The 27,155-nt window shown below is 33.7% G+C and overlaps 2 protein-coding genes across 8 annotated transcripts in view; one reads left to right on the top strand and one right to left on the bottom strand.

The window, feature by feature from the left end:
• Window positions 1–24,915, top strand: part of LOC101741638 (semaphorin-1A) — a 105,779-nt gene extending 80,864 nt beyond the window's left edge. For 2 of the 4 annotated variants that reach the window (XM_021350538.3, XM_062668704.1), the window contains 10 exons: window positions 15,205–15,354; window positions 16,453–16,549; window positions 16,800–16,851; window positions 19,265–19,517; window positions 20,054–20,247; window positions 20,335–20,476; window positions 20,553–21,234; window positions 21,323–21,651; window positions 21,798–21,987; window positions 22,068–24,915. In XM_021350538.3, the coding sequence (XP_021206213.1) occupies window positions 15,264–15,354; window positions 16,453–16,549; window positions 16,800–16,851; window positions 19,265–19,517; window positions 20,054–20,247; window positions 20,335–20,476; window positions 20,553–21,234; window positions 21,323–21,651; window positions 21,798–21,987; window positions 22,068–22,290 (2,253 nt within the window). In that variant the 5' untranslated portion in view covers window positions 15,205–15,263 and the 3' untranslated portion in view covers window positions 22,291–24,915. Of the gene's footprint in view, window positions 1–7,738; window positions 7,959–9,978; window positions 10,071–15,204; window positions 15,355–16,452; window positions 16,550–16,799; window positions 16,852–19,264; window positions 19,518–20,053; window positions 20,248–20,334; window positions 20,477–20,552; window positions 21,235–21,322; window positions 21,652–21,797; window positions 21,988–22,067 lie in introns of those variants that run through there. The other 2 variants (XM_004930096.5, XM_062668705.1) reach the window with 2 other exon arrangements.
• LOC101741497 (uncharacterized) lies at window positions 4,335–26,871 on the bottom strand. Of its 4 annotated transcripts, none has more exons than XR_009973220.1 (4): window positions 26,148–26,867; window positions 24,800–25,845; window positions 24,383–24,466; window positions 4,335–4,470 (listed from the first exon to the last, which is right to left on the bottom strand). XR_009973220.1 is itself a non-coding variant. In XM_004930095.4 (2 exons), the coding sequence occupies exons 1-2, from the start codon at window positions 26,478–26,480 to the stop codon at window positions 24,970–24,972; spliced, it is 1,209 nt and encodes a 402-aa protein (XP_004930152.2). In that variant the 5' UTR covers window positions 26,481–26,871; the 3' UTR covers window positions 24,742–24,969. The 4 variants fall into 4 exon arrangements, 1 of the variants encoding a protein (XP_004930152.2); XR_009973221.1 differs by lacking the exon at window positions 4,335–4,470 and adding an exon at window positions 7,315–7,741 and having other exon boundaries at window positions 26,148–26,871; XR_002431118.3 differs by lacking the exon at window positions 4,335–4,470 and having other exon boundaries at window positions 24,262–24,550; window positions 26,148–26,871.
• Between the last annotated feature and the right edge of the window lie 284 nt (window positions 26,872–27,155).

Raw genomic sequence — 27,155 nt, 5'->3', positions numbered from 1 at the left:
AAATAGCTGTTTCTTTGTATATTATTATTATATATTTTTTATAAATCATTGTGAATAAAATAAAGTTGATAGCTTTGTAAAGTAGTTTTTTTTATCAATAAATAAATCTAAATAGAAAATGTATACCTGAATAATTATTTTCTTTATACCTCGAATAGAACTTAAAATTAATATTTTCCTATCCGGTGTCCCACGACATCACACATCTTTTTTTTTTATCGAACTAATAATGTTCTGCGGTATCGTTCTGTCTAACTTCAAAGCCCGCATTGATGTTGAGTATCGTGTGAAATTCAACGATTGAACCTCTTAGTTGGGCCTATTGTCATGCGTTAAGAACACAGGCGATTATAGTAAATTACTTTACTTGTTAAATCTAAGTAAGGTTTTTGTTTTTCGTAATCACAACAGCGCCATGAGCGACACAATATTATTCACACTTGTGAGAAATCTCGTTCTACAGCAATGGACATCAGCGGCTAAGCTATCTGCTTTGTTTCTGGCGTTCGTGAGACTAAAAATTTGAATAAGAAAACTTGTCTAAGATTCTCACACTCGGTATGTACTTTAGATTAATTAATCACATTTTTTTTGTAATCCATCCTTCTTAACAATGACCTCACGCTGTAGTTCCGAGTGAAACGGAAGTGAAACTGCAAAGCAACATAATAATTAAAGCCAAATAAAACTAGAGAGAGAGCTTTTAATTCATTCAATTAATATATGTAGTCGCATAGTGAATGTTAACATTTTACCAAATTATGCTAAAATTTGATAGAAGTAGGTACCGTACCGAAATTATGTAGATGCACTCTTGCTGCCTAGCTTATGGTGAATAATAACAAGAAGCCCCATGATAAAGACAAAAGTAAAAGATCACAGTTTCAACATGATATCTTTAATATTTGACAGATTCGTATTTTTTTGGCTCATTCCATTTTAATTACCCAAAAAAATATATGATAAATGTTTTATTTGTGTTCAGATAGTGCTATCATGTTGAATAAGTGTACGATACGGACGGTTTCTACATATATAAATGATAAAAGTAGATTTTAATTTGTTTTATGACCCAATTTGAGTTTTACTTCTTTTTATATTCTAACATTCCTGTGTTGTGTCCCAGTCTCTTATGGGAAGGAACGATTACTGATGCTTCAAAGCCCTTTCCAGTTTCACTAGGACACGAGGGCGAGCACGGGCTCAACCAGAAGGATTTGCATACTATAAATTCGATTATGCATACAAATTTCATGATCTCAGGAATCGTTTAAGTAGATCCTGTCATATTCATTGTACTTGACTATTGCTCATTTAGCATTGCCTTCGGTTTTTATGAGTCGTAAAGATAATTAAAACTATTTTTATTTTTAATTACGACTGACCGTCCGTGACCAAGAAAAAAGTAAAATATTCAAAATTTTCTACGATTATATATATGTATACTATAATATTATTGAATATTAATAAAAAACACGAGATTAAACCGTAAAAGTGATTTTTATATTGTTACTTTGTTTTAAATTAGTATAGAGAAATTCATGAGACATTTCCGAGCAAATAAGAGCATAGAATATCATGAATCGCTAAACTATGTAGACTATAATTAGTTTTTAATTCGTCTAAATCGTACTCTCTTGTACGTTAAAGCCATCTGTTTATTAGCAATGTCGGTTTATACGTAGGGATTACATACGCTCTCTTATCTCTTCACATTTTTAATTGACAAGTTCGTCGGAGAAACTTTAAGAGTCAGATGTTGGAGGTCAATGCGATTTAATTGTCACGATAAGAGGGCGGCGTTTCGCGTGGGAGTCGAGCAGGCGAGCGTGACGTCACACCAAGTAATTACACCGTCTTCCTACTTCCAAAGCCACAAGCATCAAAATCCAGCAAATAACACCTATTACACTATACACTAACCTATTGGTTAGTAGTAGTAAGGTGTTATTGTATAGGTGTTATTGGTTGTAATAACAATTTGTTGTTATTACAACCAATAACACCTATACAATAACACCTTCAATAACACCTATACACTTAAACACCTCGTTTTTAAAAGAACATCATATTATAGGAAATTGTAGTGCTATGAATCTTGAAGAAATGAATAGTTTCCTACAACGATAACGATAGGAAAACGCTAAGTTAGGTCTTTAGAAACAGAAATAAATATTGAGGAAAAGAAAACATTAATAAGCATTTTGATGGGATGGCAGGGAATCGAAAGAATAAAACAAAATATGACTATGTAATTCTGCGGCGTTTATGAAAAAGTCTCAAATTTCAAGTTTTGCTATTATTAAATAAACTATACCTGCTTACATTTAAATTTTAAATATTATTATTATTATTGTTTTTGGTACAATCCATAACCCAATTATTTATTTAAAGAATATATATGCTATAAAGATAAAGTAAGATACCTTAAGTATTTTTAAAATTGTCATTTTTTGTTCTCTAGTTCTTCAGAGGAGCCCTTGAAAGGAATGTCAGAGAAATAAATAGTACCACAGTAATTGGTCTTTCCAATTCCTATTAATCGTATATGTAAAGTCATAGGCCATCTTTTTTGTTTTCTCGTTTTAATTAATAATTTATTTAATTTAATAAGCAATTTGTATTTGTAGTAACAAATTAGTATTAATTATGAACGCAAAAAGCTATCTTGATTGGATATTTACAAATGAAAAACATAAACATGTTTACTGATTACATCATGGTTGAAACAGACATTGTACCGAGATAATATGTACTTTAATACTGAGGGCGCCCAGAGTAGTTCGGTCGTGGACACAGGTCACCGAGGATACACAATGAGTGACTTCCTGTCAGAGAACAAGGACATGGCGGCCGACACGCCGGTTCTCTCCTAACTTTACCTTATACATTGTCCTGCCCTACAAGCCTCTATCTATTTTCAGTTTCTCAAGGTCTATGTTGACATTCTGGTTCATAGCCTTGACTTTTACTTCGATACAAAAGTGAATGCGATAATTTTTCTTGTAACAGCATATTTGTTGGTTTTGGTTTTATTTTAAATAACGACTTTAGGGTAGCTGACTAGTGAACTGCGTTACAGTGATCTTTAACGGAGTAGTAATTAGTACATTGCAGGAAATTGTGAACAATCGAGAACACACTGCACGCCATATTTCTTTTAGAAAAACCTATAAACATATTTATTTATTGCATATTTCTGTATGTGCCTATCTCAAACCTAAGAACGTTTGCAATAGAAGAGTGCTCATAGCTCAATAATGGTTTAAGCCTAGTAAATGTTAAATCTCATGTAGATAAGCTTATTAAAAATATGAATATCAGTCAATAAAATATTCATATAAACAGTATAAGTACCAAAGCAGTCGATATCCCGGTACGCGTGATCTCAGGTCTCGTAAACAAGCGTAGCGCTATGAAACTGAACTCAAGATCTGATTCAATTACATGTATAATTAAATCTTACGGTTGGGAAACGACGTGTGCCGGGAGCATTTCTCAGTTGCACGGGATGAAAGAGCATAGTCCAGGTGAAACTGCGGCCGGTTGGTGACCGCCGTTGACCTCGTACCAATTACGCGCCCATTAGCGCACCGAGCACAATACCTCGCTATTTAACTGATGTCCAGCTATCCGTACCCGCCGCCGCCTCTATTTGAATTAGACGTACCGGCAAGACTATCAAAAATGTATTAGCTACATATTATCTAGATTATGATATGTGAGGATCATTCATTTTTTTATTATTATGAACACTAAGAAAAAGTTTGTGAGAATACCATGAATGCGGAATAAATCTGAAGTATTTGTGATACTACTTTGACTTTTGATCATGTTTTACATACATAAACATAATAAATCTTCTTTAGGAAATAAAGCGATTGTTCTGCTATTAAAACTAAAACTCAAAGTAAATACATACAAATGTTACATGTAAAAATCGGAGTCAGATTTTTTTTTTTTTTTATTGCCCTTGTAGGCAGACGAGCATACGGCCCACCTGATGGTGAGTGGTTACCGTTGCCCATGGACTTCAGCAATGCCAGGGGCAGAGCCAAGCCGCTGCCTACCGTCTACCGCTCTCATACGAAACAAGCCATTTGGTATTACTGCATTTTTATTTATAATAACCGCACTTTTATTCAAAACTTATCTTGTTGCCCATCCATATTATGTACAGTGAAGAATATGGGTTTTTCTTTACATGTGGACTTGAATACTTATACCTTATACCTTAAGATTCAAATAGAACAGACCTGTGGAATTATTTAAGACTCAATTTTCTTATAAATCGCGTACTTCCAAATATAGATATAGAAAACAAAAGGCTTAGATAATTAATGTAATAATTTAATACAAACAACAGATTCGTAGAAAGGGTATTTCACTTCAAAACTTCCAAGGATTGTTTATCGCTCGACCATTGAAATATATTTACAACGAAGAATAGATTCGTTGCTAGGTACATGTCTGCAACAAATACCAAAAGTGTGATTGTAATAACCATAACTGGAATGATAAAAATAAACCTGCATTCTTCAGTTACGATTCTTGAACCATTCATTCAAAGGTATGTTCGTAATCTTCCGTGAAAGATATAAAATGCCATCATGATTCCTTTCGTAAGAGTCATTACCATGCCGCTCTAATTCTTTGGTCACGCAAGCGATGTTATAGCTATTGTCAAAAGTATTAATATGTGCGGCGTGTTCCATCAAAAGTCTGTACTTTAAGAAATCTTGTTGATATCAAAAAATTTTTGACATACAACTTTTAACATAAGAATAACGTTCTATTTGATCACATGGCTGGATGGTCTAGTATTTAGTGAACCTGGCTACCGTACCAGGGATATCGGGTTCGAACTCCAATCGAAGTCACTATATTTTTATAGATATTTCATATTCGAATTCTGTTTATAGGCACTTGTCCTCGTTTAATAGGGTATCCGGCAGGGTGATGAGAGAGATGCGCTCTCCGTGAATATTTTGTGTGAATACCAATAACTCAATTAACCATTTCCACAATATTGTATTTATTACGAAATTTATCAATTTAGACTTTTTTTAATTTAATTGAATTTTCCTTTCTCTAACTTTAAAATAAAAGAACATAGTAAATCAGTCTTAAGGAGGAATATCAGAGGTCAGCGGATTAAGGATTTTTCACACTTAATATCTAATTTACACAATACATTAGTATAAGGGAGTGTATTTTTGCAAGGCTATTTATATTGTGGAACGACGCCGGCACAAGAACCTCTTTACTAGGTGTTTTGTACAATAGCTTGAGATAACGACGTCGTTTTTTGCCAAAATATATTGTCCCGGCTTTGTGGCACACTCCGCACTCGGGTTGCTGATATGCAAATAGGCTCCAACGAGATCGTAAACCGACTCTTATCAGATAACGTAATTCGGCGCTAAGTTATATCAGCCAAGTCAAATAATTCCAAGATATTAACTTATCAAGTACACTGTCTAATTTTATTTCGTGAGATTTGCAATGCATAAAATATAAGTTACATACAAAGTTAAATTTAGATTGCTTAGGGAGCATTTTATCATACGATGAATAGGCCTGCTTGTGACAAATGTTCGCGATAACCCACCGCGGCGTACCCGTTTCCACTACCTGCTCTTCCTATCAGTAATCTTATACTTCTAACTTATCTCTCGTAATACGTTATTTAGGAGAAAGTTCAGTATTATATGGACACATTAATAGTATGTCTTACTGGTGGTAGGACCTCTTGTGAGTCCGCGCGGATAGGTACCACCGCCCTGCCTATTTCTGCCGTGAAGCAGTAATGCGTTTCGGTTTGAAGGGTGGGGCAGCCGTTGTAACTATACTGAGACCTTAGAACTTATATCTCAAGGTGGGTGGCGCATTTACGTTATGGATGTCTATGGGCTCCAGTAACCACTTAACACCAGGTGGGCTGTGAGCTCGTCTACCCATCTAAGCAATAAAAAATAAATAAATAAAAAATACGTCAGTGAAATCTTATAATTTTGTATCACGCCAAAAAATTATTATAATGTTTTTAAAATTTAGTTTTGCTTTTTACAATTGGTGAAACGGTAGCTTTGTGACCGTAACAACGTTCTCGCAGGTAAGGTCCCAGACAACATCTGGCACGAACCGAAAAATAATCCTACAACAGGTACAAAATGATTTTAGACTCACACCAAAATAAGTGGAAAACCTTTATAAATATTAAAAGTACAAAATTTTTTTACACTAAAGTAATACCTATGATTTCAATATTCAATTTTATTATAATTTGAACTAAAGCAATATCTCTACATACTATTATTTTCCTAGAAATTCAATCTCGGCAAATGAATCGATTTTAAGTATGTACATAAAATAATTAGGTTTTTTCCGACCATAATTTCATTACAATACCTTAGACGTGGGCTGTTTAGAGCATCGAAGAATAAGAAGAGTCCAAAAAAATTATGACATGAACTGGCGGGTCATAAACAATCGGACGTCAAGGAATAAAAATCCGCGGCTATTTTCATACATTTTTTTATATGTTTTATTAAATAGAACTTTATGTCCATAGTTTTTAAGTTTAAAATTATTTTTATTGCGGCACGATTTATACTTTCTGCAGACCGCACAAATATTGAAACGCAGGTCACATGCGACCCGTGGGCCTTTATTCGGACAACGCAGATTTAGAAAAAGTTATACATGTTTAGACTTTTTCGGTCATTTTATTGAAACCTGTGAATCAACTCTAGGTGCTTGCTTATTTTTGTAATTGTAGGTAAATTATACATTTGCATGTTAACACATTTCTAAGAGTAATTTATACACTTAATATGTTCGTTTTTATTTAAAGTACGGATTTATCAGGTAGCTAAAAAATATTTTTTATTATTACAAATAAACTATTAGGTAACCACTAAAATATAAATAATGCAATACTGAAATTTTGGAATAATTTAAAACACACTTCACTAAAAAGTTTTTTTTATTCGTTCTGGTTCTTACCTGGCCCTCGATGAGGGCAAAATGGGGAACTATTATAAAGAAAATAAACCGAGACTGCCACATGTGCCGGCTGGCACTTTTTGCTGCTGCTAAGATTTTATTAATCATTTTATAATTAATATTAGACGATAACACAGGTGAAGTTTTATAGCGATTATTGTACGTTAAGTCGACGGTGCATATTGCTGCTACACAGATCCTATGAAGTTGACCGTTAGCTTGTCTGCCGGTTGCCATAGTAAAATATTTCTGGAGAAATTTAATGCTTATTACATTTTTTTTTGTTAATCAAAGAAATAATGCAACTACAGAGCATGTAATCGTTTAATCGTCATTAACATTTAATCACTCAATAACCACAATTATTCTTTACACTGAAGCAATAAAATACCAGACATGCGGCCACAAATATTGACTACACTATAATATAAGGGCTTACTTAAGCTTTCAAAGCCACTATAATACAAAAGTTTTTATTCTGTGGTTCGTATATTCAACATCAACAGAAAACAAAAAAAAGTATTAGGTACCTATACGAACTGGTAACGCTGTAGCGAGACGAAAACGTGGCATCGGCGCACACGCATGTTGAGGTAGAGAGGTAGAGCCTGTCGGGCAAGTTCGGAGTGGAGAGATAGAGGGGCGCCGCGCCAGTATTCCTGCCGAGTGTGTCGAGGCTACACGCGACTGTGCGCGATTGTGCTTTACGACTGCCACTGCCTCGCCAACGCCACTGTAAACAGAAACACCGCGACGCGACTCTAACAAACTCCTATTTAGCAACCGGTTGGAACCTTTGTGATCTGTAAAGAGGTTGTTTCTGTGTCACACAGTGTTTGCAGTAGCTGATTATGTGTGAAAACGTTGTTTAGTGATATGTTTTTATGATGTTCTCGAATATCATTTTGTGATGACTAAAATACTGGATTGCTTAAGGATATTTAATTCAGGTACGTATCTAGTGCATATTAACCATTATGCATTTGTATAGCTGGCTACGTTACAATCTATATTTTTTGTGTATTTTAAAAAGTAGGGGAGCCGAGGAGAGAGCACCCGTCTATTGTTAACACAAGGCAAACGCGGAGCGGGCGATGACGGCTAGCGTACGGGCGTTTGGAACCGCCAGTACAACCGCTCGTGCTAAATGATGTAAATTGTACGAACGAAAGCAAGCTACTGTGTTCTCTTTATTATGCTTAGTCTAACTGTTTCTTTTCACGAGTCTTACCATACTAATTTGTTACAAGACATATTAGGTTAATCAAAACACGTTCTGTTTGTACTGAACACTCTTAAATCTACTATAGTTCAATATTTAGCAATAATTTTTCGTTTATCACAGATTGCTACATTGTCACTTGCCGCTACACTCTTAAATTTATCTAGTACAATTAACTATTGCCTGACCCTGTGGCAGAGTTGTTTGAAGTCGTCGTGGCCTAAAGAATAAGACGTCCGGTGCATTCGTGTTGAAGCGATGCAACGGTGTTCGAATCCCGCAGGCGGGTACCAATTTTTCTAATTAAATACGTACTCAACAAATGTTCACGATTGACTTCCACGGTGAAGGAATAACATCGTGTAGTAAAAATCAAACCCGCAAGATTATAATTTGCGTAATTACTTGTGGCAGGACCACTTGTGAGTCCGCGCGGATAGGTACCACCACCCTGCCTATTTCTGCCGTGAAGCAGTAATGCGTTTCGGTTTGAAGGGTGGGGCAGCCGTTGTAACTATACTGAGACCTTAGAACTTGTATCTCAGGGTGGTTGGCGCGTCTACGTTGTAGATGTCTATGGGCTCCAGTAACCACTTAATACCAAGTGGGCTGTGACCTCGTGCACCCATCTAAGCAATAAAAAAAAAAGTTAGCACACTTCACTACTTTGCCAGAGTACGATTCGAACTTCGGAGAAACACTCATGACACAGACAGATTTGTTTGCTTTATGTCTGGGCGTTTTATATATACATATTTATTTTAAGATGTAAATAAATATGATAGGTCTCTGATTCCCTTAGGAGTTTGGTTTCAGATCACCGTTTGTGATTTGTACCTGATTATTTTAATTAACTGGTCCATTCATTTATTAGAAGTAAATGCAATGCATAACTCATTTGTAACGTATAGTCGAGGAGATACAATTGCTTTACATTTTGATATCATAACACTAATGAATGGAACAATTATCAACATCCTGCGTAATTGGGTGTCCGTCGTGAATGTCACGAATCACATTTATGACTAACTTTACAGAGCATGTCATTACTATAACAGATGAACCGAATGAATTGGACGCGGTCAGTTTCGATGTTATATAGTTGAACTTATGATTTTTTTCTTACCTAATCTTTGATAGTTTAGGGGGTATTCCAAAAACGCGCGGATGGGTAGTGGAGCTCACGGGACTCAGTCTGAGAGAATTTGCTAACACTACCCTATAGCAAGAGCAGTATTTCGCTGAATCGACAATCGAATCGGAATCGCGACCAACTAAGATCCGGCGAGAAACTCAGTGGATATAGCACATAGCACTCCTCGTCGTATAGCACATAGAGCTCTTGTAAGCTAGAGTTAAGAGTTGTAATTTCATTAATAGCTACGTCACAACTCGCACCTAATCAGGCCGTTCCGTAACAAACATTGACCATTGAAGTCAACATGTACTGTACAAAGTACAATCACCTTGCTTCTAAATTAATTAACGCAAAAACGAATGTATTATCTTTTTTCAAAAAAACCCAAATAGTCTTTTGAAGTTCAGTTGAGAGTTATAACTACACTTTGTTCGGTCCACATCCAAAAATTATGTCCCTCTTTCTGCCCAAGATTATTATTACCTTACTATCTAAAAGTGTAACTCGCTCAACAATTAATGTACGGCACTAGAAATATGATTCATATCAACAAGATAAATTTTTTTTTAATCAACCAAGATAAGACGCGATTAAACAGACACGTAAACTTAGCTATCACAAACAAGTAAGCCTTGTCCTGTCTTGTTTACAATTCATAGGGATACGACATGTATAGTATATAAAAACTGTACTGGAACACAGGTTAGTGACTGCACAAATATGTGCTATTTTTGTTGAAAATATGCAATATATTTCAAAGTTTCGAAGACTATGGAACTGACTTCGACACAGTCTATTTACCGAACTGATTCGATTTTTGCGATTCGATCTTACTCAAAAATCATCCATATAGTGAGGCATGAAGAGTTTTTAAATTAGCATAAAATTTATTTCGTTAAAAATAATCGTAAAATAAACTGCGCGTCCCAGTCACAAATGTTAGACATACTTGCACATTGTATTGGATATGGCAGAAGGCAAAAAAACATATTCAAATAACACATTAATAAAAAGAAATATTTTAAAACTAAATACACCAAGAAAGTTGATTAAAATGTTCACCACATCGATAGTTTACAAAACGTACACTAAAATTACGGAAATGTCTCCTGTATTTGATTTTGATCATTATTTTGCATTAAAAGATACTTTTATTTAAAACACAGCATATAAATTAGTTGTAAATTCATGTAGCAATTAATGTTTAAAATGGCTGCACGGAAGAGTGAGTGATTATATCTAGCCATCTCTGTCGCACGCCCGCATCTTAGGGCAGTGTGTCGTAAAACAATTACCCCCACCGCCAGATTTAAACGGTTTCTAAGTAATTCATTCCAAGGGGGTTCATTGTATTCTGTTTAAAATTTTGGATAACATAAATTCAACGAATATAATAACCCAATATCCCTGTTCAAATAAATAGATCGAAAATAATAAAAAGGATGACACATGTAGGTTTACCCGAATGCTTCCCCAGTTACGTTTTTGAACTTGATAGGTCACGTGGTTAAAACGTGAGAATAACAAAAAACCACAGTAATATTTTCATTATAATGCAGTGTAATGATGACATAATATGTTATTTTTTCAATATTTTTGTAATTTATATCAAAAATTCACAAGGCGAAAGCGGAACAGAAAACGCAACAATCACATATTAATTTCGATTTAAATTTACCAAAGTCAATATTTAATTATGTAGGTACTGTTTTCAATTTATGAATGCTAAATAAAACTTACATTGAAATATGCGATCGAAAAATAATACCTAAACAAATAACTGTAACCTGTAAAGATAGCAACTATGACATTTTACTATCACAATACGCTTAACCACATATTGATGTCGTATGAATATTCAATAATTATGTACCCATTTTAGGTAAACGACGAAACCGAAGTCTTAGTATAGTTACGACTTTTAAGCGTGTGCAATTTTCGAGGAATCTTATTATTACTATAGATCTTTATTTCAGAATTTATAATAGAAACTCCATAAGTTATTAGGAGCAAGCTTACACATATTTAAAATTTTAGTAATTCGAGTTTTTAGTTGGGATTACGAAAGACTGCGAGTCCGCACCCCAGAGTGTTGGTTGTGCCAATGAATTGCCTCCCAATGCTTATAAAATTAGACTGTCCATTTCTTGCAATAATTCCCTCATAATACTGTCGGTACTCATTATTTTATATCATATTTTATACAATATTCGAATTGAAAATAGCTAAACTAAAACAGGTCATCGAACGGAATTATTTACATTTTGTAATACTAACACGGAGCCACGGTGAGCAAACTCATTATAGAAAATGTAGTTTAATATTATTCACCTACTTACAAGGCATCTACAAGTTTACTCAAGTGCGAAGACGATAAAACTGATACCAGGTAATTCAGGTACTCACAATTTCATAATCCAATACATGCTAACGATTAGCAGAAGACGAGCTTACGGCCTACTTATCGTGAAGTCGCGTTAAGAAGACATAAAAATCAAATTGCCAACGCGTGGATTAAAATATGACCAAAGACGTAACGTTTTAATTTCATTTCACATATGCTTCAAACTTATAAACGATTGACACATATTTTACGCTCAGACTGGGTTCACTTATTACTTTTAAATAATTGTGCTCTAACAGTTGAATTGATCTTAGTCCTCGTTGAACACGTATCACGTTTTGCTCAATTAAACTAAAAATCAATACGTGAAGCAAAAACTTTGTATCCCTTTTTACGAAAATTGCGTGGACGGAGGAGTATGAAATTTTCCTCACTTAGAATATAGAGAAGAAGTGCACAATGCTAATATTTTTTTTTAAATAATGCATAAAAGATACATTAAATCAATAAAGAAAAGATTACACACACTACATACCATGTACACACATGCGTGTGCATACTATTTATTGTCAAACTTTTGTTCTTGACGTCTGTGGGCAAATTGAGAATAGATTAAATATAGTTTGTCTTTATTAATATTTTTTTATAGTGTAGCCTTGGCGAAATTTGTGATTATAGAAGGATAAAATACAATCATAATAGTGTACAAACAATTCCAATTAATTATTACAGTCGAATTTCGACTACTGCGGGACCTCTAGTTATATAAAAATCACAAAAAAAATCAGTTACTTCAATAAAATTGTTACGTAACGTACCTGCTATCGTAACATTCAGCCGGTTTGAGTAAAGTAATAACATCTTAATAACATTATTAACTTGAAATGATTATATATTTAAATGGTAAGATTTCCGTTTGGGAGTCCTGCCACGTTCTGACTTATCCTTCTATCCTTATCACGTATCATTTGAAGACGTACCTACATTTCTGCAGGGAATCGTGACAAAGTCAAATGCAGCAATAAATTCTATACTTACATCGAGAGTATAGCGGAAAACTTTTGTTTATCATCAACTGTTTTCATAGCTGTATATTCTCAGTATATTTTTTACTGTGGTCATTTACCTGTATACCTACTGTCGTTGTACTATAAAAAAACTCTTAACCGCAGCTTCCTTTTTAATGTGAGATAGTAAGACTTCATCTTCAATAGCATCCAAGGTCTCATATATCAGCTAACCGCGTCTGAGTATTTAGTTTCGGACTTATCTATACATATAAATAAAATTCGAGTGTCTGTTTGTAATATTGAAATAGCCGCTTTTTACTACATGCATATGAATATGTATACGGTACATACACCAAAATAACATTTTTACAATTTTTGTCTGTCTGCTGTTTTTTCCGGTTAATCTCTGGAACGGCTGGACCGATTTGACGGGACTTTCACTGATAGATAGCTGATGATGTGTGGAGTAACTTAGGCTACTTTTTTTAGACTACATTCGCTCCGCGGCGTCACCCGCGGTACGACAATAACCGCTAAGCTAGTCGTTAATTAAATTCAATAATATAATCGAAATCAATTAGAGAATGACGACCAGAATAGGTACTGAAATAAAAATATGCACGTTTATTAAACGTTTATCTGAAACTTTATAATAAACAAGTGAATGCACCTTGATGAGCGCTCTTTGTGAATCGACATTTTAATGTACCTACCGTTGTACGCAATGTGCTTTGAATATGTAAATAAGATCACTCGAGTCTCTTGATTAACTTGTACATTTATTGGTACTGGTATACTTAATGGTACTTATTGTTAATTGATTAACTGGTACTGGTACGTATTTAAATGTAATTGAACTACCTACGTTATATTACTATTGTTTTTTGATATTTCATTTTGATGTCTAAAAAAGTACATTGTTGAGAAACAAAAAGGATAATTGTCAATCCAACAACCCCTTGATTGTTTCTACTTAAAAGTGCATCTGTGAAAGTGCATGACATTGTACGATCATTATATTGTATTTTGATATCCCTTTCAAGTTTCACAATGAACAGCAACATCTGGCACAAAATTTACTAGACACGACTTGGGGTGTTTTCATTGTTTCCACAACCATTACCATTGAACTCCGATTTTAAAATTTTAAGGCCCTAAAAATTTAATAGCATTATATTCAACGTCGTCAAAATTTATTACACCAAATGAGTCGTCTATTATCAAAGGTGGCAATCTGTGCATTTGAACAAGAAAATGTTATTGATATGTCAATACAGATTGATTTGAATATAATCGTCTCCTTCAAAGAATACGGTTCAAAACCTGCATTAAATAAAGGTTAATACTTAACCTGTTATTTATCTAAGATGTCGTTCAGAAGAGTTTTGTGGCTGCCAATGGAATACAAAGTCAATAATTCGTTTTTCTGATTTACCAATAATTGTCCAAAAGTCACATTGCCGGCTTTGATACTAGTCGACTCAAATGACAAAACAAAAAAACGTAGTAGGTACCGCTAAATACGAGAAATAAGAAATATCGTAACAAAACGGGCAGTGAGTGCGATGATCACGATTCACATCGAGTTTTGCTTCTCACGATCTCTACATAATAGTTAAAAAAGTGCAAAAAAATAGACAGCGAATCTTGTGTAACGAGTGCGTCTGCGGATGCACACGCTGCGTGCGTCAAACGATCATCTCGTGTGACCGAGAACCAGAACGGGTCATCATAACTTGAGATGATCGTGCGCTCACAATATATACATGCATCATTAAAATATTATTATTTTTAAGTGCATACGTACATAGTACAATTGATTTTATCAACTATATATCATATTTTAGATTATTAATTTGATATAGATAGATATTCTTCATTATTAAAATCAATTGTGCTACTAAATAGCTAAAACTAAACTAAACTTAAGCTACTGTAATTGGTAAACATCAATTGCACTATTAACTAATAATGAAGAATAATAAGGCATAAACAGATATCCATACTTAGCAGTTTATCAAATTTAGTCAATCTAAATATGGTGCTTGGTACTTGTAACATGGTGTACTGGGAAACTATACATACTATAAACAATGTCAAATATGACAGCAATAGATACGAACTGAATACTAAATACATATTCTTTAATTAACTAGATCGCAATAAACAAGCGCGTTACGAAATATAAAAATTTACATAAGTAAATTCTGTCCAAGAAAGATTATTATAACATTATGGTTCATAGAAAATTATCAATGAACATAAGTTTATCAAAAAACCGGTAACAATTCAGTCATATTTACGCCTGAACAATAAAAATAAATTCAAAGAATAATTTTAAACGAATATTATTTAAGTGCAAAAACGAATAAATTCGTTTTATAATGTATTTCAATCCCATACCTATGTACAGTAAAACAATATTCTACTCGTATTTATAAGAAATACGTGATACCATACAATTTTTATATTTTTCTTACAGAGCACAGACAGCAGTGCAGGAGCATGGCGTGCATAGAGAGGCTTGGGTGTTAATCCAAAATGGCCGTCGCTCGCGCGGTCCTAGTATTGTTAGCGTCCACTGCACAGGCGTGGATGCCCGACTCAAACGCACGAATCCACGTGAAATACGGTAAAAAATATTTGAAATTCTACCTAGTCCCTAATAAATAGCTAATTTTATGTTTGTTTTTTAATGGAGTACAGAAGGACGATGTTCAGAAAATAACTAATAGATGTGAAAGAGAAAGGTTGCGTGTTGGTTGACTAGGAATACATAACCGTTGGTAATAATGCCCAAACTCCCCTTTCCCTGCAAGCATTCGACAAGATTCTGTTCTAGGGTGGTTTAAAGGCTCACAAATTTCATTTCATTCAATATAGTGTAGGGTCGTACGCATGACCAATATTCCAAATCTGTCGAATCATCCTGCTGTTGAAATATTATTTATTTCTGTGGTCAGTATTAAATTTTCTAAAATAGCTAAAATATAGGTGTATTATACTTACTTAATAGGTAGGTACTGCAGGTGTCAGACTAAAGTCTCATAAAGACGTGAGACATGAGAAACGCTCAACTGATTGTTGCGAAATCACAATCGCTCATTGTTATTTAATCACATTACAATGGAAATGTTATTGGTTTACTCTTTACAAAAAGACAAAACACGTTTTTTTTTTGCGCGAATCGCCTTGACACAAAACCAACACTCAATAAGTCTCCATTTAAGATTTAGTCAAAAATTTAAATAAGCAACTTTTATACATGAAGCCCGAAATGGTGGGTTCCACAATCCTGCTTATTTCTCTAAAGTAATCGTGATTTCTGGTTTAAAGACTAGAACAGTCGTAGCACTAAAGCAGTGGAGAATTCAATCTTGCCTTAACGTAGCTTTAACGTCATTATAATATGGCTCTATACATATACAATGAAACCATTCTCAGATAATAATTTTACACCAAGTAGGCCGTGCGCCGCTAACCCATTAAAGCTATTAAAAAAAGAAATATACGACGGTTGTGCGTGTGTTCTACGTTGGTTAAATCCAAAATTAAAAACTATTCCGGTCTAATAAACTCACATTCATTTCGTGATGTTAACGTCTCGCAAAACTCCAGAAACTGTTTGCTTTAGAATTTAAGCTTTGATTTTTATCACTGTCAAAGCATTTTTATTTTATATACGTCTAATAATAATGTTATCGATAACTTACGCCCGAAATTCTTTCAGGCGATGAAAATTCAGAACAGTTCGTGGGTAATGCAACGGCACCGGACCATTTCCGAATTTTAGACAGAGACGACTTCTCTATTATAGTTGGTGGCAGGTAAAATTATTGAATACTTTCATTTGTCAATTTATTGTTTGAATAAAAAAATATACACAAGATTCGGTTAAATGCAACATAAACTTCTGAAAGACACCTATTACGAGTAGATTTAAACACTGCTTTTGCTATTAAATTGTTTTACTTTCGAAGTGTCAAATTCGAAGAGACACGAGCATAAATTTCAACATTCATTACCTTAAACATTCGCTTAAAATTTAGCAATATTTATGTTAATTTACTTTTACAGGAATACTGTCTACAATCTCAGTCTCTACGATCTGTCAGAAAACGTTGATCAGGTAATTAATTTCATATGATACTCATCTTCAAATCGTTCAACTATGATAAGTGGCAGATTGATGCCAAGGGCGGCAAATTTTTGAAAGTGGCTTACATATAAAAAGCATGTTCTTTCTTTATCGGTGTCTTGAAAGTGATAGATTTTGCGTCAACTGTATGAATTAATGTTACTATTTTCACTTTGTTAGTTTAACAGTATAAAGATTATTATTGAAAAATTAATTTCACTCGTGATGTTTATTTTATTTTTTATCTTAAAAATAGTTTCGGTTTAATGATCCCAAAAAACACCACAACCACAACACCACACACGACTAAAGAGGTCAACATGGCTGCAGAAACTTGAGCCATGTCACAAGACACTCTGGATCTGCAAATATCATTATCGTCTGTGCGATTAAAGTTCGTTGTACGTGGCCATTTTTAATTACGCTTTACGATATGGTTACTAGTATTTATGCTAACGATGCGTAAACTTGTTTTCACTGTGGGAATTTCTATGTAACATAGATAGTATAATTTATCTCATTTTGAATCGAATTAAGGAATAACAAGATTTATATTGATCGACAACTACATTTTATACAAGTATATACCGAGTGTAACACTAATACGTTAAAATGAACTGCAAGATTTTAAATTGATTTTGTAATTTACGATAAGTGCATTATTAGGCTGCCAAAGTTCATGAATAACACCAGAACAAATCCTCTAAACCTATAATTAACTCCATCCGTCAAATACAGTGATTACGTGGTATGGTAACTACGTTATGGTCAGACTTTTTATAAACTCAACTTCAGCAAAAATCAATCGTAGAAATATATATAATTTACAAATTATTATAACAACTACTTTTTCTTATTGTGTTTCGAATTCGACATTCCCGAGTTAAGGTTTAAATTTGTCTCTCATATTATTATAGAAACCACTAGATCATCCCTAAGTATCAATTTAATGATCGAAATAGAATAATTATTAATTTTATTAACTAATACCATCACTACATACAATTCACTGCTACAGTAAACAATATGTGTTTTACATGTGTAAACATTTTAATATTTGAATGAGTAATAAATTTTGTGGAAAAAAATACCACTGTTTACAATGACACGGTAGTTAGGTAAAAAGTACAACTGAATACTGGTAAATTTACGCTTACGCATGTAGTGATTAAAACTGCCATCTAGTTTATTCATATTCAACATGGATTCAAGTGCTCACACGGTTATAGAACAGCAGATCATACAGTTTGTTTCATTTTTTTTAATCAATCACTACAAACAATGCCTAAATTATAAAATAAAACAAATATTATCAACTAAATCAATTTACCATATTATTTCGTATATTATGTGGGCGAAGTACGAGTATTTGGAATAGACATTAACCAATCTGACAGAAACGTCATATTTAATCTCTAATGAACCGACTGGTTCTCTTAATACCGACCCATTTCACTAGGGAAAACATTTTCTCGAATCGTCTTAGGTTTTGTATAGGAGAGGAATCAGTTATGATGAACATTCAATTTTAGAATTGTTCTGTTGTAATCTTGCCGAGCCGTATGTAGCAACAATAATGTAGATTACGGGCACCACGCCAATTTTATCCATGAATAGAACCAGGATATGCAGGATTCAAACATCTAACAGAAGATTTTTTTTCAAGTACTAAATAACTAAACATAATTCGGGTCAAATTCGTTATTGCTATCATAATGCGTCAAACTTTTATTTTATTTTTCCGATATTTTGACGGGATATAGCAGTAAAACAGACAAACAATTATTCTCTAATTTTTTTTTTGTTTCTCTCGACTTTGGACTCCAATTCGTTTTGTGAGAGCTCGAATACAAAATTCATTCGAGGCTACGATTAATGGCATCACAATGTGCGCATGAAATAAAAATACGTTATGGACAGACACCAGTACGAGGGGATGTTTGGCTCTCCGCCAAATACATTACGATACATACACAAAAAACTTTATTTATTTTATTCAACTTACCTACATTATTAAAACTATGATGCGGCTTATGAATACTAAAGAAATTCAATTTATACGCAATATACATAGATCATTTCTCGTACATATGTTTAATGTTATAGCTTTGTTTATTTATTCTTCGTCACTAAAAAGTGTTTTCACTACACTGTCGAATATGACATTTTAAATTACCTAGACATTTAAGAGCTTGGCCGATGATGTTTTGAATTATTCATGAACATCGGCTTAAGTCGTTCACTTCACGCCGGCTAAATGCTTTTTTCTTTAACACGACTTCGTTGATTGTTTTCACAAATTTATTTGTCGTAATATTTCTTAAAATTTAATTAATTTTCTTTTATTATTTCTATACAACGTCAAAAATGTAATTTACGTTTTATTTTATGTTTAATTTTATAGCGCTTAGAGTGGCAATCGACAGAAGCACATAAAGAGTTATGTCAGCTAAAAGGAAAATCTCCAGATGAATGTCAAAATTATCCCCGGATTGCTGTGCGAGCGCACGGCCGCTTCCTCGTTTGTGGCACGAACGCTTTCAAACCACAATGCAGGCGCTATGGAAGACATCCCCCTTACCGTCATATCGATGAATTTGATGGGAGTGGCCGATGTCCGTATGATCCTCAGCACAATTCGACTTCTGTTTTTGTCGGTAAGCAAACCAAAAAATTTTCATAGCAGTAGGCACTTCATTGAAGTGTTTCACAGCGTCAGATTGTGTTGCTCAGTTAGTGGAGAGAACATTTATCGATCACGAACGCCGACCGCACGACTTGAGGCGACCCTATCAAATGACCCTATGAAAAGACCCTATCAAATTGTTGGTTCTATTTTCATTTAATTCAGTACACAATATGAAATAAATTGACAACCATGAATAAATAATACAAACTAAAACATTACTGAACATCAAAAACCTATACGAAAAACCGTTGTTTTGAAGATATAGGTATTTAAGTTAAACAAACTTTCCTTATAATATCTTGATATGTAATTCTACTAAGTGATTAGTTAGTAGTAGTAGTAGAGATAACTAGCAACGAACAAGGCGATATCACGAAGCACTATTCAAGAAACAACACGTAACGTAACTCCTGGAGAGTGTATATTGACATTACATTTAGTATAATAATTACTCATCTGTTTTTTTTTTTTATAAATTGAAATCGTCATCGTTTTTGTTCACAGATGGGCAACTCTATACGGCCACGGCAGCGGATTTCTCGGGCACTGATCCACTAATTTATCGCGAGCCAGTAAGGACAGGACGGTCAGATCTCTTGTTATTAAATGACCCGTCATTTGTTGGATCGGTTGCTTCCACCAGTCATGCTTATTTCTTCTACAGAGAAACCGCAGTGGAATACATGAATTGTGGAAAGGTATTGTCTTCATATATATACTCATTAAAAGTTTTCAGAATTTATTTATTCCCTGTGATCCATTTAAAAATGTTCATATTATTCCAGGCTGTTTATTCAAGAGTTGCAAGAATATGTCTTAACGACAAAGGAGGCCCGAATCGATATAGCGATCAATGGATGTCATTTCTCAAAGCCCGTATGAACTGTTCAATGCCTGGAGACTATCCTTTCTATTTTGACGAAATTCGTAAGTTTTACCTTTATATCTATGTGTGACGCTCGATCTAATAACGTTATTTAAAATTAAACCTTTCCTTTAACAGAAGCTACAACAGAACTTATAAATGGTATATATGGCAGTGGTAACAGTCGAAATGACATAATGTACGCAGTATTCACGACACCGCAAAACGCAATCGGCGGATCAGCGGTATGTGCATTTGCAATGAGAGATATTATAGATGCTTTTGAGGGACTCTTCAAAGGACAAGAAAATTGGAACTCAAATTGGCTGCCCGTTAAAAAAGAGAAAATACCTCAAACCAGGCCCGGTTCTTGCGTGGAGGACAGTAGGACTCTTTCCGATGAAGTCGTTAACTTCGTAAAGGCCCATCCTTTGATGGATAAAGCGGTACCGTCGTTTTTAGCACGACCTATACTGATTAGAGTCAGTCTGCAATACAGATTTTCCGCTATTGCCGTTCATCCTCAAGTTCAAGCAATGAATGGAAACAAATACGATGTATTGTACATCGGCACTGACGATGGTAGAGTCATCAAAGCTGTTAATGTTGCCTCTAACGAAGGCGTTTTTGACGCGAGCGTAGATGAGTATAGCAAAAATCCTGTGAGGACCGCAGTCATTTCTGAAGAACAGGTTCTGCCTCAAGGTGTACCTATCAAACAGATGCACGTTGCTCTGACCACTGAAAAATTGATAGTGGCTTCGGGTGATATTATTAAAGCTGTAACATTATCTCACTGCGGGAACGTGCAATCGTGCAGGTAATTATTAAGCTGACAATTATAATGTACAAATTTACTACATGTGTGCTATTTAAACAAAATTCATAAAACACTCTTGGTTTTTCAGAGAATGCGTTTCATTACAAGATCCACACTGCGCTTGGGACTCCAAGGAACAACAATGTTCATGGGTTGGGAACAGACAATTTCCGAATCCTGAGAGATTCTTACAAAATGTAGAACATGGAAAGACTGATATTTGTAATAAGCTCCCCGCTCTGTTACCGGGTGAACGACATAGCAACAGAAATCCTGGAACTAAAAAACCTTCCTCCTCCGAATCCGAAGCACGACAAAAGACTGATGACATTCAAAATGAAATTTTTATAGAAGAAGTTTTAGAAACAAACGTTATAGCGGAAGAGAAAAATTCACACAACAATAAACACGAAACCGGTAAAAAATTAAAATACAATAATTTTATAGAAATACATGCTTAATATGTAAAAACACACATTTCTATAAAATCGTTCAATATAATATTTTATACAGAAATTATGTAATTTCCCAAAAATAACCAAGTTTAAAATATTTTATTTTAGATTTGCTGACAGTAGAAGCAGCCGATGGGAATATTTATAGTGCACAAGCGCTCTTCACAGCCGTAGTGGCGTCTTGTCTCGTTACCCTCATGGTTGGGTTTGTCTTCGGATATCTATTTTCGCGCCGATTTCGACACCCATTTTTTTCCGATTCCCCACCTTTTAATGAACAACACAATCATTTAAATAGGTTTGTACCAATATTAATCTGAATTCATTTAATAATTTTCCACGGCCATTTATTTTACTAACAAATATTTTTTATTACAGATTAAGTCCATTAGAAACTCCATTAAACGCAAACTCTGCGTATCTCCCACCTCGATCAAAAAACGTCAATATGGTAGCGAACGTCTGCCCTCTGGCAAAACAAGACAACTTGCACCTGGAGCTCGGCAAAGAGCGGACTCTAGATTTACGAAATTCCACCGAATCCCTGGATAAAGATCTCAAGTGCGGCACTTTACAAAAAGTGAAAAAAACATACATATGAGAATTATTAAGAGAAACTGTATATGGGTCCATTACTAAGTGACTTGAATAATCAAGTGTGTGCCAAGTCTTCCGATGTATTCGGTCAAGACCGGAATGTAAATGTGTGACTATTGTTTACGGTGTAAATATCATATTTAAAATTTTGTGTGCAACACGAGACTGTTAAAGAATTCGTGACTACTCAAGCAATGTACTCGAACCGTGAAGATTGTGATTAAATTTTGTCTATGACTATAATTCATTTATAAGGGGGTACCTTTTTTTTTTTTTTAACGCTGGGGAATCCATTTACGGATACCCGGTCGAGGGGGGTAACGGACCGGGTTATGTCGGACTCCGGCGCCTCCTGAGAGGAAGAAGGGGAGAAGAGAAGGGCCGAGGTTATAAGGGGGTACCTAGAGCAACCTTAAATGGAAAACTGTACCTAATTTTTTGATCTTTTATATTTCTGTTGACATGCTCATACAACTACAAGTACCTACGTACTTACCTAGTCCTAATTCTTGAAATTTTTTTTAGATATTGGCAAATTAAGATTGATTGAGATTCAATTATATTTTCTATAAGAATCTCATTTCTCTCTGTTCGAATTTCGTTTTCATTTTTGAGGATATATGATTAAAACTATACAAGACTACATAGCGGAAATTTTGTAATATTTTTTTAACGTCGATTATTTTAGGTACCCCGATACATTGCAATCTTAGTTTATTAAATATAGCTTAGATTAGAACATTGGATGACATTGAACAGATATTTGCATTTCAGAAATCAGTAAATTTTTGTAGGTAACAAAAATTACTCTACAAATATTACTCCGCCATGTGTCCGGCATATCAAGCTATATTTAATAAACCATAGCAGCTGACAATTATTGTCATTTATATGATAAGTGCATATCGCTAATGAAAATTGGAAATTTTGTAAAAAGATACCTTACGTTATTGTTGATGCATTCCAAGAATTTTTTATTCAAATAATGTTGCGGTGCAGCTATTTTGTAAATATAATTTAATGTGTATATAACGACATAGTTACATACTGTTATTAGAATAAATAGGGCTCAAAATCCTAATTTGACAAAGTCAAATTCGAAGATATCTGTTCTGATATACTTACAATTGATGTATAAACAAACTGTTATTTAACAATCTGCTGTAACATGAACAGTACCTAATGGACCACTCCAATCACAATTGTTATTACATATGTACCTACGTATGTTGAGTAGAAAGATGTTATGATTAAACAAACACAATATATATTTTAAAACATTGTTAATTGAAAACTGCAGAACATAATACCTTAGTTTAAACGGCTGTAATGCTAGTAGGTATCGATGTTCTTATGTAGATATCAGAAATTTTTTATTGAGAACAAAATGGCTGAGCTCAGCATGTTTTTTTTATATTTTTTATTGCTTAGGTGTGTGGACAAGCTCACAGGCCACCTAGTGTTAAGTGGTTACTGGAGCCCATAGACATCTACAACGTAAATGCGCCACCCACCTTGAGATATAAGTCCTAAGGTCTCAGTATAATTACAACGGCTACCCCACCCTTCAAACCGAAACGCATTACTGCTTCACGGCAGAAATAGGCAGGGTGGTGGTACCTACAGGTGCGGACTCACAATAAAGTATTCTTACGAGTCCGCAGAGAAAAGCCCCTCAGATTTACAAGAACATCTTTTCAGAATGTTTAAAGTTCACAAAGAACAACGGTAGTTACTGTAGCAGATTTCAATGAACTGTCGAATGTTACAGCAGATATTAAATATAATTTTATCTTGTTAAAGCATATGCAACATAATATCGTATATCGTAATGCTGTGCTAAGTGCATAGTGCCTTGTAGGTTGCCAATTTAGTGCCTAATGTTATTTAGGATACTGAGAATAAAATATTTTATAGCTTCAGACTATGACTGTTAATCATGATTTGCTTTGCTCTTTTGGAATAATTGATCATATTTAAGTTAGTAATATTTATATTTGTAAATCAATATTTGTACCATTTAAAATATTTCAGAATACATAATAATATTGTATTACGTAAATCTACAAATGTACACTATAGTAACGCATACTTACTTTTTTTTTCAAGTATATCCCTATTACCTGGAGCCATTACCTATATCCATGATGCATTTCCAAAAGTCACTTTTAAGTTCTTTTCTGAAATGGAGTAAGAAATAGCACTGCTAATTTTCATAGTGCTCTAACTGCTTAGAATAATCTGGACTGTAGGCTCATGGTTACCTACGGTGGCAAAATAGGTTGAATTTTTTTATGTATTATTTATATGAATGACACAACCACCAGACAGCTAAATCTTTAAGTTTTCCCACCGTATAATCATCAAAGTGTCTTAAGTTAAGCAAGAATATATAATTTCTGTACATATTAGTAATAGAGTAATAATAAAGTAAGTTGTAGAAAATAATGAAGTATTCTTAAGAATTCAAAACAGTTATTATTGATGCTAATAGATTTTTTGTGTTTACTTACACATATGATATGCAGCTTCCGTTGTAACTTACATCAGATATTGTATATTTTAATTTCATTTTTTTAGCAATTTTTTAAACTTGAACAAATAAGTATTAATAAAAGTGTAAAATCTTCGAGTTTTAGTATTATTGTTATTTCAGACCCTTAAAACGTTATAATTTATTTTGTTAATTATTTTCAATACCCATGTATTCAATGTAATTACATAAAAACTGTCTTTTCTCTTCTGCTGTTTTGACAACATTGCTATTTATAGTAACACCATCATCACAAGTTATCAATTCTTCTTTGACTTCCGAACAGCCTTCATGTAACAATACAAAGTTGTGAAGTACACAAGCCGAAATAATTAATATATTAACAGATTCTGGTTTTAAAACATCTATGTGATTAAGTTTTCGGAATCTTTCTTTTAACAACTCAAATGCATGTGCTATATAACTACGTGTTTTCCAGTGAATTTCATTAAATTTCATTTCTTCACTTGTCAAAACTTCTTCACTAGTAAAGGGAGTTATCAGATATTTTTTAAGTTTGTATTCTGAATCACCAAGTATGTGCTTTTGAAAATCCACTTTTATTTTTAATTCATTTGAAAGTGAACTATCCTTGAATAATTTGCTCTTTTTAGTTTTCCCAATATCTCCAACATGTATATCTACAAATGTCAAGTAATCATCACAAACCGCTTGCAAGAGGACTATGTCTGGTTTTTCCCTTTTATTTCTTTGAGAACCAACTTTTAGACGACATGCATCAATAAATCCCACACAATTTGGAAATCGAAACCTGCTATTGACATTATTACTGATTAGTTGTTGCTTCTCAACGGATGGCCAACTTATGAAACGTTCCTTCTCTTCTGTTAGCAGTAATGCAATTTCGTGGAATATGTAACTCACTGAAGACTTGTGTAATCCAAATAATCTTCCTATGTCACTATATGAAGAATCATTGACCATAAACCATAGAAAAACATGAACTTTTTTATCTAATGGTACATTTCCAGGTTTTAGATAAGGTTTCAGAAATGCAATCAAAGCCTGTAATGATGAACAATTGCCACTATTATTACTGGGTAAATATAAAACTAAATGCAATACTTTACTACTGAATTAGACTAACTCGATTCATTTCATAAATTAAATATTGTAATCATAGATAGCTAATTAAAGACTGCAAAGCAAAAATCATTACGACAATATTACCAAATATCCTTAATTATTAATTTAAATTATCGTCTTATTAATTATTTTTATTATTATTTAATTATTTCATTATATAATTATTCCTCAATTATCGTATTACCAAATAGAAAGTGCTTAAAACAAATCATAAAATGTACCTGAACGGTAGACCTCTTCATCTTAAACCTCTCTATGTATTCGTTATTACCAAATTTTCTAATAGTCTCTTCATAGAAACCTTTAATCCTATGGGCAACAGGTACACCGGAATGGCAATCTTGAACCATCATCTGTGATAGCTGATAATATTCTGTTTTCATAAGATCATTAAATTTGGTCAGATTTTGATGGTTTTCGTTTATCACATTTGCTGTAGCAGCAGCCAATCTATCGACAATAGAAACACTTTCGGTGTCTAAAAAAAGTTCCATGACAAATTCTTGTTTGATTTTATGGTTTTTTTCTACACTATCCATATTTCTAAAATACATTAATTACACTTATCATTAATTTATCTCTTTTCGTAGCTGGTGCAATACGGGCGGATATTTTTAAATTTTTGATAGAATGTTTAAATTGTTTAACAGCCGGTAATATTTACCACAGAACACTATTACTTGATATTTACTATGAATACAATACCGTACTTAGCTAACTACATAAATAAGTAGGTACCGGTAAAATGGGGCGATTAGGGATTGAGAGGCGAATCGGGAAAAAACCGGGAAAATCTTTCGACGCTCAATATAAGTTTTATATTCGTTGCAAAATCTTCCATTTTTTGTAGTTTAATAGTAGAATGTTGAAAGTTCACAAAACAACTCTGAATATGCATGATAATAGCTGCTAACTTATAAAAAATCGCGTTTCAAATTAACTTCCTGTGGTGGTAATTATTGTAGTGCTAGAAACTTTGCTCTCTTTTATTTATTTGATAATAATAGAAGACGACTATGATTTATAAACGTTATTTAGTGTTTGAACCAGCATATATATTAAAGGTAAGTCTCAGTTGTAATTGGTTTTAATGTATTTGATTAAATAAAAATACATGTAAAAATCTGTTGTTTTTGAGGATATTGGGGACGTCTTAGGTATAAATAACAACGAAAAAGGGGTCAATTGGGATGAGAATACGTGAAATGGAAACGACCTAAGTATAAATG

Source organism: Bombyx mori, chromosome 5 (genome assembly GCF_030269925.1).
Source record: "Bombyx mori chromosome 5, ASM3026992v2".
Taxonomy (NCBI): Eukaryota; Metazoa; Arthropoda; class Insecta; order Lepidoptera; family Bombycidae; genus Bombyx; species Bombyx mori.
Note: the sequence above shows the minus strand (reverse complement) of the source record. Positions and strands in the feature narration are given on the sequence as shown.

What these genes read in the sequence shown, in the direction of transcription:
- LOC101741497 (XM_004930095.4), bottom strand. Translation starts at nt 26,480, where the DNA reads ATGTATTTTAGAAATATGGATAGTGTAGAAAAAAACCATAAAATCAAA. An exon ending in TGAAGAGGTCTACCGTTCAG is followed by an intron (nt 25,846 to 26,147) that starts GTACATTTTATG and finishes TCATCATTACAG; the next exon opens with GCTTTGATTGCATTTCTGAA.